Source organism: Macrotis lagotis, chromosome X (genome assembly GCF_037893015.1).
Source record: "Macrotis lagotis isolate mMagLag1 chromosome X, bilby.v1.9.chrom.fasta, whole genome shotgun sequence".
Classification (NCBI taxonomy): domain Eukaryota; kingdom Metazoa; phylum Chordata; class Mammalia; order Peramelemorphia; family Peramelidae; genus Macrotis; species Macrotis lagotis.
Window position 1 is genome coordinate 522,566,769 of NC_133666.1, and position 16,600 is coordinate 522,583,368.

The 16,600-nt window shown below is 33.4% G+C and overlaps 1 protein-coding gene across 7 annotated transcripts in view; it reads left to right on the forward strand.

The window, feature by feature from the left end:
* The window catches only part of MAK (male germ cell associated kinase), a 94,359-nt gene that overhangs the window by 70,647 nt on the left and 7,112 nt on the right, over positions 1 to 16,600 (forward strand). For 4 of the 7 annotated variants that reach the window (XM_074208052.1, XM_074208051.1, XM_074208053.1 and 1 more), the window contains exons 12-13: positions 14,498 to 14,629; positions 16,312 to 16,386. In XM_074208052.1, coding sequence (XP_074064153.1) covers positions 14,498 to 14,629; positions 16,312 to 16,386 — 207 coding nt within the window. The remainder of the gene's footprint in view (positions 1 to 14,497; positions 14,630 to 16,311; positions 16,387 to 16,600) is intronic. The other 3 variants (XM_074208054.1, XM_074208056.1, XM_074208057.1) reach the window with 1 other exon arrangement.

Sequence of the window (16,600 nt, forward strand, 5' to 3'; positions counted from 1 at the left end):
AATTTCAAAGTCTAAATAAATACAGTCAGGAATGGGAAAGAGTGCAACAAGTTAGGCATATAAAAATAAACAGAATTAAAAATCTCTAGAAAAGATGTCTTAATTCACATCTTTAAAACCTCAGTGCTGATAAAACCTTGTGTTTATGTTATCCCATAGCCAGATAGTTATAGAAATGTACATTTAAATACAATGCCCTGGATTTACAGAAAGTGACATTTTAAATCATTGGAGCTCTGGGGACTCTGCTAAGAACAATAGCCATCATCATGGATGTGGAGGTTTATTCTCTGAATTTGGAAATGAGACTGCAATGTTACAGAGAAAATTGGCTATAATCATTTTTCAAATTGTTTTTTCCAACATATTTTAAAATACTATCTTCATAGTATTTTTTAAAGTATGTGATTTCTTTAATTTTTATTTTAATTCTTCTTTATAGGAAAGTCAGAATATCACAGTGGCAATTGTATTTAAAGCAGCAATGAAGCCATGCACGTTTGGTTTGACTTTGCTAATCTTTATAATAATAAGTGCACCTTTTGTTCATTTCATAAATTTAACGCTGCAAAAAGTAGTTAAAACACTGGTGTTATTTGAATCTTCAAAGCTATAATTTTTATTATAAACTTTTTCTAATCCTCTAACTAAAAATTATTTCTTCCCAATCAGTGCCTGACTGGGAGTACAATGGATAGAGCCCTGGATCTAGTCAGATAGATGGAACTGCAAATGTAGGCTTCTGTTTGTTGTCGATTTTGCAAAATGTAAAATGGGGATTATAATATCTCTCTCTAATGAGGATCAAATGAGATAATCTTTGTAAAAAGTGCTTAGCACACTGCTGCACAGAATAGGCTAAGTAAATTCTTATTTCCTTTCCTCTTGATTAATTAATGGATTCTATTATTAAATAAAATGAGATCAAATCCTGATACTATTATTTTAAATTAACCTCATTTACAAAGTAGACTCTTTAAAGGATATGCTAAAAAACCCAGGACTCTAGCAAAGGATGACAAGTAGTATAAGGTATTATAACCTTGCTTTGCCCAAGGTAACCCAACAGTTCATGTTTTTCCATTTTAAAATAGCTTTTCTAAGTAGTGAAACCCAGTGAAAATCCCCTTTCTGCTTTTCTACATTCTGATGATTTCCAATCATAGTACCATAGTACCTGAGGATGAGTTTTTCTCCTTGAGCTGGAGTGGAAATGTCTTGAGCAGGAATCATTTCACTTATATTTTTGTATATTCAGTACCTTGCATTTAGTAGGTGATTAATTTTTTTGTTGTTGGATTTGGAATGCTAGCTACATATGTCTATAAGGCACCTATAGTCACAAAGAAATCAGGAGCACCAGTTCAATTTTGCAAATAAAATACTCATCATATGGGGATGTTTATTTTACAAACCATGGTTCTCTTCTATAATTTAACTTGATCATAAGGAGATCCAATATTCATTTCTCCTCTAATGCTAGTGTTAACTATAATTTTCTTAGGCTAAAAATAAAACGTTAAGTTTTATCCATGAAGTTTTATTCTTTAGGATCTTGCTGAACCCATGAGTGGATAGTATCATTAATGATACCAACCCTGATAACAAAATTTCGAGGGCATTTTATACAGAAAGGACAAAGAATCATAAAACTAAATTAGACAACCACTGAGTTTTCATATAAATGATCAAGTTCTACACTATGATCCCCTCATAAGTTAATATATTTGCTTCAAATTCCTATTGATAAGAATCCCACTTAGGTTGAAGAGGATGGAATATTTACAAAAATCCATAGGATTGCTCTCTCCTCATCCAAGATGTTTCTTATCTTGTGATTAGTTGACCCAGGTGAAGGAATTTATTGGTGCTATTACAAAGCTGACCAGGTAGTAATGACACAGGTCAAAGTCAACATTCACACAGGCCTTGACACAGCAGATTGATGGGGATAACATAGGGATAACAGATTTATAACTATTAGTTGGAGACTGAAAAACTAATTTTTTTATTAGAAAAATAGAAAAAGATACGCTCTAGTATTATCTATAGATTAATCAGATAAAACTTTGGGGAGATTATAGGTATATTGGAGGGAGAATGACATATCTTTGAGACCTAGGTTTTCCAAGAAATATGGACAGGCAATGTAAGGTCCATAACAGTACATAAAAGTGAATGATAAAATTACAATGTCAAGGTCAAAGATCAAACGGGAACAGTCCCTTTGATTATAAAGATATAGGTAAGCACAAAACAGCAAAGAGAAATTTAAGTCTGTTTCTTCATGATACATCTGATATAGCTCTGTGGCTTCAGATACTGTCTCAGATTTTTCAGGGTAGAGATTGTTCTTTCTGATGAAAAAACTTCTTAACATAACATTTTAAAATAAGTTAAAAACCTATTTTCAATCCTAGAAAATTAAATTCTAGAATCCCTTAGATGATGACAGTTTGCACTTTGACAATTTCCATGTTGATATTCACAGAAAAATTCAATTATAGAGATTAACTGACATTTTTATTGTTGGAGGGTTTTTAATTCCCCCATTTGGAGGATGCCATATCACTTAACAAAGTAAACTTCCCATAACCATGAGGATTCCACTGCAAAAGTAATGCCAAAATCACACATACTACCCTATCCAGCTATAAGAATTTAGATAAATGGGGTGGCTAAGTGATCTAGTGGATAGAGCACCAGTCCTGGAGTCAGGAGTACCTGAGTTCAAATCCAGCCTCAGACACTTTAAATAATTACCTAGCTGTGTGGCCTTGGGCAAGCCACTTTAACCCTATTTGCCTTGCAAAAAACCTAAAAAAAAAAAAATTAGATAAATGTAGGCCAAATGACTTAAATTTCTAAACCTGATTTTTTGATCTCCTGATAAAATTATAGCAATTTATGATAAAGATCAAGAATATTTAAGGATATGTTTATGTGTTTAGATGTCTGTTCCAGGTAAAGGTCATGTGGGTAGCCAAATACTTTAAGCCAGACTTTAAATCTACCAGGTCAGACATTTTCCAAATATCACATTTTGGGAAACTGAGTCAGAAAGAGTATAATCTTAGAATTTATTGAAAATACTCTTTCAAATCTTATCCCAATGAGCCCTTCACCTGCAGTGTCCAACCCCCATTGGTTTTCTGGCTCCAAACTTTATAGTCTAAAGGATCAGAATTGCCACATAGTGATTATAATTTTGCAGGAATAACAATAAGAAAAGCATCATAGAAAAATCACAAAATTTTGTCCATGCTGCACAGGTGATTTTTCAGCAGAATATTTGGAAACATAAAACATAGAAAAAAATTTTTTAAAAAATTTTCCCTATTGATGTGCTCATTTATTATCTGTAATTAAATAAATATGATCAATACACCATTTCTTCCAGAATATATTTAAAAGCTTATTCTTAAACACTTGCATACATTTCTACAGATGTTTTGAATTTAAGATGTAAAAAACTACATATACAATGGTAAAATGGAGAAAAAAAATTAGTAATAAAACAATTTATAACCCCAATTTTTATGTATATAATGGTTGAAAATATCATCTATAAGTATCACAGATTTACTACTACCATATTTTAAAATACAAACTGTTGTTAGAAAATTATACCAAATCAAGGGGCGGCTAGGTGGCGTAGTGGATAAAGCACCGGCCCTGGAGTCAGGAGTACCTGGGTTCAAATCCGGTCTCAGACACTTAATAATTACCTAGCCGTGTGGCCTTGGGCAAGCCACTTAACCCTGTTTGCCTTACCAAAAAAAAAAACTAAAAAAAAAAAAAGAAAATTGTACCAAATCTTATACCACTCCCTATTTTTGAGTCAAATGGCTACCTGCAGACTAAAAGCAAAAAAGGCTTTTGACACATTATATTTCTTCAGAGGGCAGAAAAAGGAAAGCTCTTTAAAATATTCCTCATTTGGTAAGGGGGCACTTGTTTCTATCATTTTGATGGTATAATGACAACATTTTTATTTCATAAGTTTATTCACTGCTACCAAAATATATCAATCTTAAAAAGAAAATGAGATGGGACTTAATCTCATACATGATCATTTCAAAATGTAACTCTTACTTAGGCCATGGAATGGCAACAAATTTAGATCAAAAACTTTTCTACTTGCAAACTTTAAATACAATTAACCCAAAAGCTAATTGTTTCACAAGTAGTATCCTTGAAAAATGGAAACTTTTCCATGATAGCTATAAGTATTATCATCACATCATTGCAATAGATCTTATACAAATCACATTAAACAAAACTTGTTCAAAACAGCCGTTTGAGTTCTTTTAAACAGCAATATTTCTGATATCAAAAAAGTACATTAATTGTGAACTTGTAAAGTGATAGACATCTCTCCTATCCATTCTTTTATTTTTTTAGATTTTGCAAGGCAATGGGTTTAACAAAACAGTCTGAGTTCTTTTAAACAGCAATAAATATTTCTGATATTAAAAAAGTACATTAATTGTGAACTTGTAAAGTGATAGACATCTCTCCTATCCATTTTTTTTTTTTAGATTTTGCAAGGCAATGGGGTTAAGTGGCTTGCCCAAGGCCACACGGCTAGGTAATTATTAAGTGTCTGAGGCAGGATTTGAACTCAGGTGCTCCTGCACCACCTAGCCGCCCCTCTCCTATCCATTCTTAAAAGCAAAAATAAATCTTGAAATTGGAATTTATTAAAACTAAATCGGTATTTTTCAGTTAGAAATTGTCAAAAGGTAAGATTCGGGGCAGCTAGGTTGCGCAGTGGATAAAGCACCGGCCCTGGAGTCAGGAGTACCTGGGTTCAAATTTGGCCTGAGACACTTAATAATTACCTAGCCGTGTGGCCTTGGGCAAGCCACTTAACCCCATTTGCCTTGCCAAAAAAACCCTAAAAAAACAAACAAACAAAAAATTAAATTTGTATAAAATTTATTTTTAGGCATAAATTAATCCCACAAAGTTTTTCACATGCAGTAAATCCCTGTTTAACACAGAACTTCTAAGTACCACATTCCTTGAACTCATGTGTGTTTGCAAAAGGAAGGGTCTATTGGAGAATATACCTAACTAAATTACTCTTATCACAAATGACAGTTTACCAAGGCCTTGAGATTTACTCAAATACAATTTTTCTTTGGCCACATAAATGATTTATTTGAATAACATTGAAAAATTTGCTGTCTCTCTTCCACCTTATAGGTATATTCTTGTATGGAACATATTTGACAATTTAAATTAAACAGTTACTCCCCATTCTATGCAAGAATTTTGCCAGAATTTCATTTTACAACACTGATGCTCAACAGGGTTAGTCTTGCTATTCTTCCCCCCCATATAACCCTCAGAGAGACCCCCAAAAACTCAGTTCATAGATGAGATAATTAAGACACTAAAAGTTAATTGATCTCATCTCAAGAACCTGAAAAATGGGATGGAGGTAGGGGTGTATATTATTTTAAGCTTAACATTGTAAGCTACATGGTCAGTGCAGAGGGAACAATTTAAACATATTTTTCTGTCCAAATTTCTTCTATATTTTCAATATGTTATTATACAAAAATGATCATAATAAATTCACAATTTTACATGGACAACCTTAAGACACAATCCTTTCAAATACTGACTTTACAGAGTGACATCACATGATTAACCCATTCCTTAGCAATTAAGTTAATCAAAATTACAAAATTGGGTGGTTAAAATTGCTAAATGCCCATCAGACTATCTTAGAGAAATTTCTTGATAAAGATTTATGACCAGATGGTTCTAAATATCCTTTTGTTAAAAATGGTTATGAGATTTTCTTAGTACTTAATCTTATGGAAAAGCATGTCATAGGAAAAAAACCCCAAAACTTTGGTTACAACAATAATACAACAAAATAAGCAATAATAAAAAGAATTTTAGTTTTTCTTAATTCATTGTATTTGTTTATGGCACAATTTTAAACTCCCAATTGAGCAATATTTATTAATATTAGAAAATTAATTAACATCACAATATCAAAATCCAAATTGTATATTTTTCAACTTTAAAACCTTTCAAAAATATATATATATGTATATATATATATATATTTAGTAATGCATAGCAAATCAATCTATATGTAGTTATCTAATTAAAAAAGTGATCATATAACTTTTGGGGGGGTTTTTTGTTTTTGTTTTTTTTCAAGGCAAATGGGGTTAAGTGGCTTGCCCAAAGCCACACGGCTAGGTAATTATTAAGTGTCTGAGACCAGATTTGAACCCAGGTACTCCTGACTCCAGGGTCGGTGCTTTATCCACTACGCCACCTAGCTGCCCCCGATTGTATAGCTTTAATACATTTCTTAATTTATGTAGTCCTGTTACTTTTCCCTTCAAAATTAAATTTTGTATTAAATCAAACCAAATCTGGATTAATATATATCTGTGTGTGTGTGTGTGTGTGTGTGGTGTGTGTGTGTGTGTGTCCTTAGCTCCTGATACATATATTCCTATTTTTTTAAATCAAAACAAAACACAAAAAGCAACTTACCTTTTGACAGGTTTTTTTTTTTTTCAGGTTTTTGCAAGGCAAATGGGGTTAAGTGGCTTGCCCAAGGCCACACAGCTAGGTAATTATTAAGTGTCTGAGACGGGATTTGAACCTAGGTACTCCTGACTCCAAGGCTGGTGTTTTATCCACTATGCCACCTAGCCACCCTGAATCTTACCTTTTGAAAATTTCTAACTGAAAAAGCAGTTAATATCAGAATATTTTCAGTTTCCATTCTTTATTCTAAAACCAACACTTAATTATTTAATAAGTACTCACCAAACCAGCACTGTTTCATGATGCCAGAATTCCTTCTAACTCAAGCATGACTATATCAAAAATCATTTCAAACTTGGGTTTCACTTCCCAAAAAGGTTTCACTCCGTTTTTTTTAGTATATATAGAGTGACAATTTTTAGTAGAACAAGTTTTATACACTGGCATCCTGTGTTAAGAGATTTTAGGGGCTCTGGCCTAGCCCCCCCAAACCCCAGGAAAGGCCAGTGACCTCTTCTCAGTCCTCCAGACCAATAGAGACTAGAGAAGAGCTGCTGGGGAAGCAACATACAGAGACCTCTAATTAAATTATTATTATTAGTTTTTTTAATCATGCTAATTAAGTCCAGTCAGAAAATAATTTTAGGGTAAATTATAATTTCTTTAGATAGCTAAGGTTTTAAATAAGCCAATCAGTAATTGGCTATTACTGTTGTTATAACTCAGATATCTTTTTTTTAAACCTTTAAACTGCTCCCAATCCAGTAACAAAATATTTCCAAGTTTATCAATTTATTGAGAGGAATAATATATTTATTTTAGAATTTAATATACAGATTTAAAAATGTATTTAAGTTTCATATGATTTATAGTGAAATTCTAAATGTCCACAATATACCTTTCAAATCAACAGAACATTTTACATAAAATAATCCATAATTTGTAACCTTTAAAAAAACCAGTTAAACCTAAATATTTCTATTTTTTAAAACAAACTTACAGGTCAGAAAACCACTTAGTCTGTGCTGGCTTCTTTAGATTTAGAGAGAGGCAAAGTTGAGAGAGATTCTGGAGAGAAAACCTCCAATGTGAATAAGATAAGGAGAGATAAGAGGAGCTACAGCTAAAGAGGGAAAGGCTAAGAAACTATTTTTTAAAAATTAGAAATATAGAATAAGACATTAGTTTATAGAATATATGACTGCATCATAATATATGAATGAAATAAAAACAACATGCTTGAAGGTTTGAATTCAAGAAGGGAAAGGTTTGGACTACTTTTGAACTCTAATTATTACTCTAACAATATTCTGCCTATGTGTTAAGACAAGATACCTAACTTCTTTCTGTCTCACACATGGAATCTAGAGTTAAAAGGGACCTCAAAGACTATGTAGTAGAATCTGTTCCCAACACATAATCATCCTGCTTAAAGATCTTCAGCATAGGGGTAGCTCTGATGATTAGAAAGTTTGTCCTTATCGAACCCTAAATCTGCCTCACTGAGTGAACAAAACAGGTCGATAATTCATTTCCAAGTGACAGTCCTTGAAAATAATTATCATATATACATCCTCCTCTTTCTGCCCCAATTCTTCAGCCTGATAGTATCATCATTTTTCAACTATCTTCATTTGGCATAGTACCTAGTGCCTGGTGTCCATCCTGATTGCTCTCATTTGGATGCATTGTCAGTGTCCTCCCTAAAACTGGTACCTAGAACTGACTAGAACATTCCAAGTGTGGTCTAACAGCAGTACAATACAAAGGAACTACCATTACCTCATTTTGGACACAATATTTCTCAATGCAGCCCAAGAAAGTAATAACCTTTTTTGTCTACTATATCTCACTTTGACCTAATAGTAATGTACATAGTTCTTTAAGGCGTGCAATTCACTTTACACAACCGTAAGAGGTAGGTGCCATCACTACTATTCCAACTTTATGGATGAGCAAACTAGGGCTGACAGTGCCTTGTTGATCACAAATCATTTGGTCTCTCCTAGAGATTTTTCTTATTCCCCTAGATGTTACTATCCCTACTGAAATCATTATGTATACTCTGTGGTATATTTGAAATTATCTATGAACATGTTATATGCCTCTAGTAGAATATAAACTGACTCACACTCATATTTGCGAGTGATACCTGCTATATTGATCAAACAATGAATTCCCCCCCCCTCAAAAAAAAAACTCCTAGATTTAAAATTTCAAGTTTCCCTGTGGAAACTTGGCAGTGCCAGACCAAATGATTTCAGGGGCTTCAGAAAGCCTGTGGGCCGAATATTCCCTGCCCCTGTTCTAAGATGTTGAAGTAAGAAGGAAGAGTTTTCAAGGCATGGACAACCTGGAGATGGGAAAAGGAATGTTGTTAGATTTAGCCTAACATTTTTCAGCTATCCTCATTTGGCATAGTACCTAAGTGCCTGGCGTCCATCCTGATTGCTTTCTAAGCTTTCTAGCCCATTCTAGGCTTTCAAGATCTATGTGGATCCTGACTGCCACAGAATAGGTTAATTAGTCCTCCTCGGTTTATGTTATCTGGAAATTCAATATCCATAACATCTATGTCTTTGAGAAAAATGGTAGCACAGAGAAAAGTAAATATCCTTGGGTCACTCTACTAAAGACAGTGTTCCAATCTGATAATGAATTATTAATGAGTCCAGCCATTCAACTGCTTTTACATCTTCCTAATTGTACTATTTTCTAATCCTTGCCTCCTGCATCTTATCAACAAGAAAAGCAGGAGGTTCATTATTGAGAATTTTGCTAAAATCTATATGCTATAGCATTCCTCTATTTTAAACTCTATCATATATATAATATATATATATATATATTACATATATGATTAGTCTGCCATACCTCTGGTGTAACTGTACTAGCTCTTTGTGATCACTATTTCCATTTGTGTCTCTAATAATAATCAGGAATTGATAGAACATTCATTAACCTACATTTCCTTTTTTGTAATTGGGATATCTTTCCTTTCAAGTGGCTCTTCTAAATTTTGATACTTTTTTGTCACATACTATTTGTTTCCAAGTATATCTTCCTCCTCTCTTCTACCTGTGGAACTATCACTTGTAACAGACTTCCCTAAAAAAGAGTAAAAGAAATCAATTCAACAAAACCAACAAACATGTTAACGATGACTGACAATGTGTGTGATATTTCATTCTCAAAAGACCTCACATTTACAAAGAAAACAATTTCTTTTTCTCCACAAAAATGGCTTCATCAAAAACTGCTAAAATCTAGGCAAATTAAATGTACAAGTATTCTCTTCACAGGCTAATTTAGAATACTAGTTTAGTAATCTTATTTTTTTTAAAAAAAGAATTTAGTTTAGTCCAACATACTTATTGATGAAGCTATGATGGCTCTTTGTAATCACTACTTCCCTTTCTAGGGTGTTCATTATGCATCTATTTAATGATCCATTCTAAAATTTCCCCAGGAATTAGTTATGCTACTGGGTCAAGAGCTTGCCAATTCTGTTCTGATTTTTTTTTTTTTTTTTTGAAAATTGAGTCAATGTCCTGATCATCATCCCATTACCCCCACTTACCATCCATATCTTTAAAAATTCCCTCCATCTTTATAATAAGTATTTATTGTTTTATCTTCAGAATTTCATCATTCAGAGCTTCCTTCCTTAGAAGGAAGGCTAACTTCTCTGAAATAATTAGAGCTTGTTAAGTTCCTACCAATGACTTCTCTGAACCTTTTCAAAGTTGCCTTCCTAAAATATGAGCTATGTGTCATGCTTTCCTTCACAAAATCCCTCAAGATTCTCATCATTTTTACTTTGTCAATCAGTTCCTCCTTGTTAGTGTGAATCAGGCCTCACTGCTTCCCCCAACCTTTGAAGGATAAAGTTTTCATTAAGACAAATCAAGAAATAATTAGCTCTTCTTCTTTAGACAGACTTGTAGCTAATGTTTAGACAGAGTCCCCTATCACTACTTTATCATGCTTCCATGCTAGACTTTTTTCTTCCCATTCGATCTTTTTACGATTTCTGTCTAGGTAGTCCCTAATCCAATGAGAATATTTTCTTTTGTTTCTACCTCCATTAGCTTAATCAGATGCTCCCCACCATTCTAGTTTCCAAATTTCATCATAAATGTTCCTGTTAACAATGTTACTTTGTTCCCTTATCCTGTCCTGTCCTTTTGAAAAAATTAAACCCTTCCAGGGTCATTCCATCAAGTCTCTATAATACTACTGAGGTAAAATTTTCCTTACTGCATTAAGATTTCTTAGATTACTTTGTTTACTCATTCTTTGGGCATTTGTTAAAATTTTGTCTCCTGAAAACCTCTGAATGTTTCTCCTGCTATCCTTCTACCTATATTGGAGCTACAAGTCTAACTGATGTAGCTAGACAACTTTCTCCCTTTTTTCCTTTACAGTTTTTAGCCCTTTTGTTATATTTGCATATTATATTTGTATTTGCAAGCAAATATATTTTCATCTCTAGGTTAGAACCAAATTGTAAATATCCTTAAATGGCTATTTGATTTTTTGAGCAAGGAAGTAACATAATCAGACAAGTGCCTTTAAAAGATTATTTTTGCAGTTACGTGAATAGATTGAAGTCATGAAGCTAAAGACAGTGGGATAAATTAGAAAGCTCTCACTTCATTGGCCTATAGGTGATGAGGATCTAAATTAAAGTGGTAGCCATGTGTCCAGAGAAAAGTGGACAGATGCAAGAGGTAATGTGAATATAGAATTAGTAGTGATTGGTTGAATATGGAGGAGAAATGAGGGAGAGAGAATAGTTAAATATAATTCCAAGAATATGAGCCTTTATGAGTAGGATGGTGGTTCCCCAGCAGAAAAAAAAAAGTTTAAAATAGGATCAGGTGTATAAGAAAGGATAACTGGCTCTATTTTAGACATTGTCTACTAGACAGTTGATAATGTGGGACTAAAGATCAGAAAAGAGGATAGAAAGACATCTATAGAAAATTGCAAGCTTTATGGGGTGCCTAGGTGGTGCAGTGGATAAAGCACTGGCCCTGGAGTCAGGAGTACCTGGGTTCAAATCCAGTCTCAGACACTTAATAATTACCTTAGCCTTGTGGCCTTGGGCAAGTCACTTAACCCCATTTGCCTTGCAAAAACCTAAAGAAAATTGCAAGCTTTACTTAAATAAAAATATTGACAATAATATTAAAGGGAGCATAAAGAAGGGAAGAGAGCCCTGAACAAGGACTTAGGAAAGACTGATGATACTCCAGCAAGGAGTCAGAGAAGAAACTGTCAAAGCACTAGAACCATATGAAAACCAAGATGAAAGAGGTAGTATCAAAATGCTCCGAAGTCCATAAGATATCATTTACATATTAGAAACAAAAGAGGTGATAGCTTAAAACTCTTATTGGCCTCATGTCTATACATTATAATAATTTACTTTCTTTATGAAGATAGTTAAATGACACTAGAAGTGGCAAACAACTTAATTTTTTTCACAGTGAAATTGTCTACACAGACAGAAAATAACTGATTATCAATGTGCAAATCATTTTTTCAATTAGCTCTATAAAGGCAGACGTGTTGACTTATTAGAGCAAAAGTAAAAATTAGTATCAAATAAGAATAAGGGAAAAATGGGAAGATGTAGTTAGTAACTAAATGTAGTTACAACAAATCCAGTCTGTCCTATTTGGATGATCTTTTGATATCAAAAACTTGGAATTAGATAAAGGAAAAGACATTGGCATGAATTAATGCCATTCATTATAAACAGAATTTTAGCCACTTTAAAGAAATTGCTATAACAAGAAGATAAGAAGAGCCAAGGAAGCACTCCAGGGGACAAAGATTTTATACCTTTTTGATGAGAGGAGAGACATGGTTGTTAAAAGCTATATCAGTTTAGATTATAAACCTTATAAAATGCTACAGAGGAAGACAATTCAACATAATTACTTCTTAAAACAAGAAAGGGTAATGGAGGGGAAAATATCTGCAAAAAGCTTGGCATAAAAACAAATTAGTTGTACCACTTATCTTCCATAGGGCAATTGGCAATCAACTGTCCCAAGTGCTAGGAAGAAAGTAGACAGTTTGTTTTGGCTAATAACAACACCAAACACTTTTTGGAGTTGGTGTTCACTGCACCAAGATCATTAAGGAGCTAGTAATAGCTGCACTTGATAAGTTCAAGTCAATACTCCATTCTAGGGTATTTTAATAATTGACAGATATTGTTTAACCACTGTCCATGATCTTTGAAAGGTTATAGACAGTAGTAGGATTCAATGAGGCCAATGTCCAAATTGTCCAGTGAGACCAAAGTCAACCCTTAACAAAATTCTGGAATATATTATTAAAAGATGGTTAATTGACACCTAGGAAAAAAGTGATCACAAAGAACTCATATTGTTTCTTCAAAAAACAGGTCATGTCAGACCAAAAATGTTTTTATTACAATTTACTTATCTAATGGAAGCAATGTAAAGACTGACAAATTGCTTTTGGGGAGGGGGGAGGGGAAGTAAGATTGGGAGAAAAATCATAAAGCTCAAAATAAATAAGAACTTTAATAAAAAAACACCTTACTGATCTAGTATGTTCAGAGAAATGCTATTAATTTAGTTTGCCTAGATTATTTTTACAGTGTATTTGACTTAGCTTCTCCTACTTTTCTTGAGGAAGAGATGCAGAGAGATGGTCTAAGGATACAATTAGGTAGTTTGGAATTAGCTGAGTGACCAAACCTAAAGAGTGGTTATTAATGATTCCTTATCAACTTGGAAGGATATCTCCTCTGGAGCACCCCAGGATTTTGTGCTTGATTGTACTGTACTATTTTAACATTTTTCTCCTTGATTTCTTTTCCCATTCAGAGCAGTGATTTAATTTTATCAAAGGGTATAGATGACATGCTTATCAAACTGGCAGCTACACAGTGCTGGAAGAGATACCTAACATTGAATGAAAGAGAATCAAATTCTTTCTTACAAACAGAAAATTGGGTCAGATCTACTAAGATAAAATTTAATAGGAATAAATATAAAGTATTTAAGTTCCAAAAATTAATTTCACAAGTACAAGATTAAGAAAATGCAGCTGGATAACAATTTTGTCAAAAACAGAGCTGAGGCTTTTAGCTCAGTGTATTATGGCAACCAAAAAAGCTAATGTGATCTTGGTTTTCATTAGGAGGAGGATGTACAAAACAACATAGTTTTCTCTACAACTGAACTGAGACCTGAACAGACCACATTTGGAATATTGTGTTTAACTTTGGATGCTTCATTTGGAAAGGATATTGATAAGAACCTCTTCTTAGAAAGGGGTAGAAAGTATTGAAAAAAAGCATTGAGATTACTCCATGTAAAGCACCAGATGTTTAACATGAGAGTGAAAAGACTGGGAAAAATTCATAAATCAGCAAGGTCATTTTATCTCTGGAAAGAGTTACAAAAACTGCAGGGAGGGGTGACTAGGTGGCGCAGTGGATAGAGCATGGGCCCTGGAGTCAGGAGGACCTGAGTTCAAACTCGGCCTCAGACACTTAATAATTACCTAGCTGTGTGGCCTTGGGCAAGCCACTTAACCCCATTTGTCTTGCAAAAAAATAAAAAAAAAACTGCAGTGAGAGGGAATACATTTTCTATTTTTAATGACTAAACTCATAATTTCAAATTGTTTTCATTTTTACAGTTTTTTTCAAGGAATTTTATCAAGATTTAACATTTTTACTTAGGGACCAGTGTTACTAATATCTTAGAATATTTTATTTTTACAATGTGCTGAATGAATATTTCTAGAGTATTTTAACATGGTAACATTTAAATAAAAAAGGTGAGGGTACTGTTTGCAATACCTGAAAATATTTTAACCTAAAATTCTATTAATGGTTTGAGAGTATTTGTTTTCTCATTCTTCCATATTTATGTTTACCTTCTAACCTTTAAAATTACTGTCTTGCCTTTTTAAGGTGTCAATCCTAAGAATGTGTCTTTGTTGACCCATGGAAAAGAAGGAAATACTTATACCTGGAATAATTCAATATTTTCCAAACCACTGGGGCCCATTGGTGCAGGACTTGCTTTCAACAGGTCTAATGCAGGTAAAGCGGGAGATCCACTCAAAAAAATATTTCTTCCATTTTTTCCTTCAGATTTTTAGCCTTTTAACAGATTTTAAGCACATCAGTTTTTGGGACTTAATCTGTGTGATGATGATTACTACTTAACCATTTTTGTACTGCTTAGATATCAATCTAGAACTTATATGGCATAAAGAGCCAGGGTTCAAGACAAGCCTCAGACATTGTGAGCTGCCCATGCAGGTTATTTGGTCATTCAACAGCTCTTTAAGACAAGTGACAAAGGAATTGCCAATAGGCAATTAAATATATCCAAAGAAATAAAGAAAAGATTGTAGAATTATGATTTACTCAGGTATTTTCCCTTACTGGTCCAGATGAAACAATTCATCTTCAAAGTTCTTTACTCTTTGCTTCTTCATTAGTAAACAAGAGCATACTGCATAGAGAACTGAGCTCAAGTTGTCTCCAAAGACAATCACGTATTTTCAAAGGTTGACTTTTCTCTTTCTTTTTCAAAACTCATTCATTTATTCAGTATCTTTATTAAATGTCTCTTGTAAGGTTCTATTCTGGGAATACAAAGACAAAAAAACCCCCAAAAACAAAATTATTCCTTTTGAGAAGCTTATGTTCCAATGGGAGACACAGAGTCAGTGATTGTTATGTTTAATTTGAAGCCGGCAAGAACATTAACAACACTGGGACCAACTTAGTGTTCATGAACTTAATATTCTTAAGAAAATATTTTGGTAACTACATTTTAATATAATTGATTTCTTTTGTAATCCTATGATTATGCATTTAAAAACATGACTGAGAAGATTCCATAGGCTTCATCAACCTGCCAAAGGGGTCCTTGAAAGACAAAAGATTCAAAACCTCTGCCTTAGGAGGGGCACCTAAATTGAGACTAAAAGAAACTTAGGATTCTGGGAATAGAGTTAAAGTTAATTTATTCCAGAGACTGAGGTCATGTAGGACACCTATAGGCATAGATAAGGGAGATGGAATTCCAGATTTATAGAAAAGTAGCTAAAATGTACAGTGTGTGAAATGGAGTTATATGAAAATAAATGTGGAAAGGTGGACTGGAACCAGATTGTGAAGAACTTTAAATGCCTCTCTAGGAGTTTTATTTCATCCTGGCAGCAATAGGAAGCCATTGAAGATTCTTGAGCAGGAGTAAAATGGGATATTATTTTGGAAATTGTATGAAGGATGAATTAGAGGGGAGAGGATATAGTAAAGAATGTACTAATTAGGAGACTATTATAATAGTCCAGGTGAGAATTAATGTGGGCCTGAACTGGGTTGGTGATCTTGTGAATGGAAAGAAGAGTCAAATTTGAGAGAGAACATGAATGTAGGACTTATAAAGCTTTGGTAAATGATTAGATTTAGAGATGAGGGGAAGTGAAAAAAGATATCTTTGAGATTGTAAACATGTATAACTGGAAAAATGGTGCCCTCAACAGAAATAAGGAAGTTTAACAGAGGGCCAAGTTTAGAAGATGAAGGTAATGAGTTCCATTTTGGATATTTTGACTTTTAGATGTCTATTGGGTATCTATTTGGAGATATCCAGCAGCTGATTGGTGGTGTGGACTGTTAATTCAGGAGAGAAAATCAGTTGTTTCGTTGTTTTTCCTAAGACCTTTTTTATTCTGTTCATTCTTTCCTTTTGTCTGCCTCCTCTATAGAAGAAAGCATAATTAAACCAATTGAAAAGCTATCATGCAATGAAATGTTACCTGAAAAAATAGAGGAAGCAAAAGGTAATATTTGTTTATTAGAGGTTGGTGTATTTTATTCAATCTATTCATTTTTCTTTTCTCTGCTTGCTTTATTATATTCAAAACTGGCTTACTGCTATGCATTTCAACAATTAATAAAGCTACCAGACTTTTTAATTAACTTTATATTGCTCATTTTTGTCTCTTGAGCTCTTAGGAATAAGGAGATATGGCTAGAGCCCTCCTGTATCATATA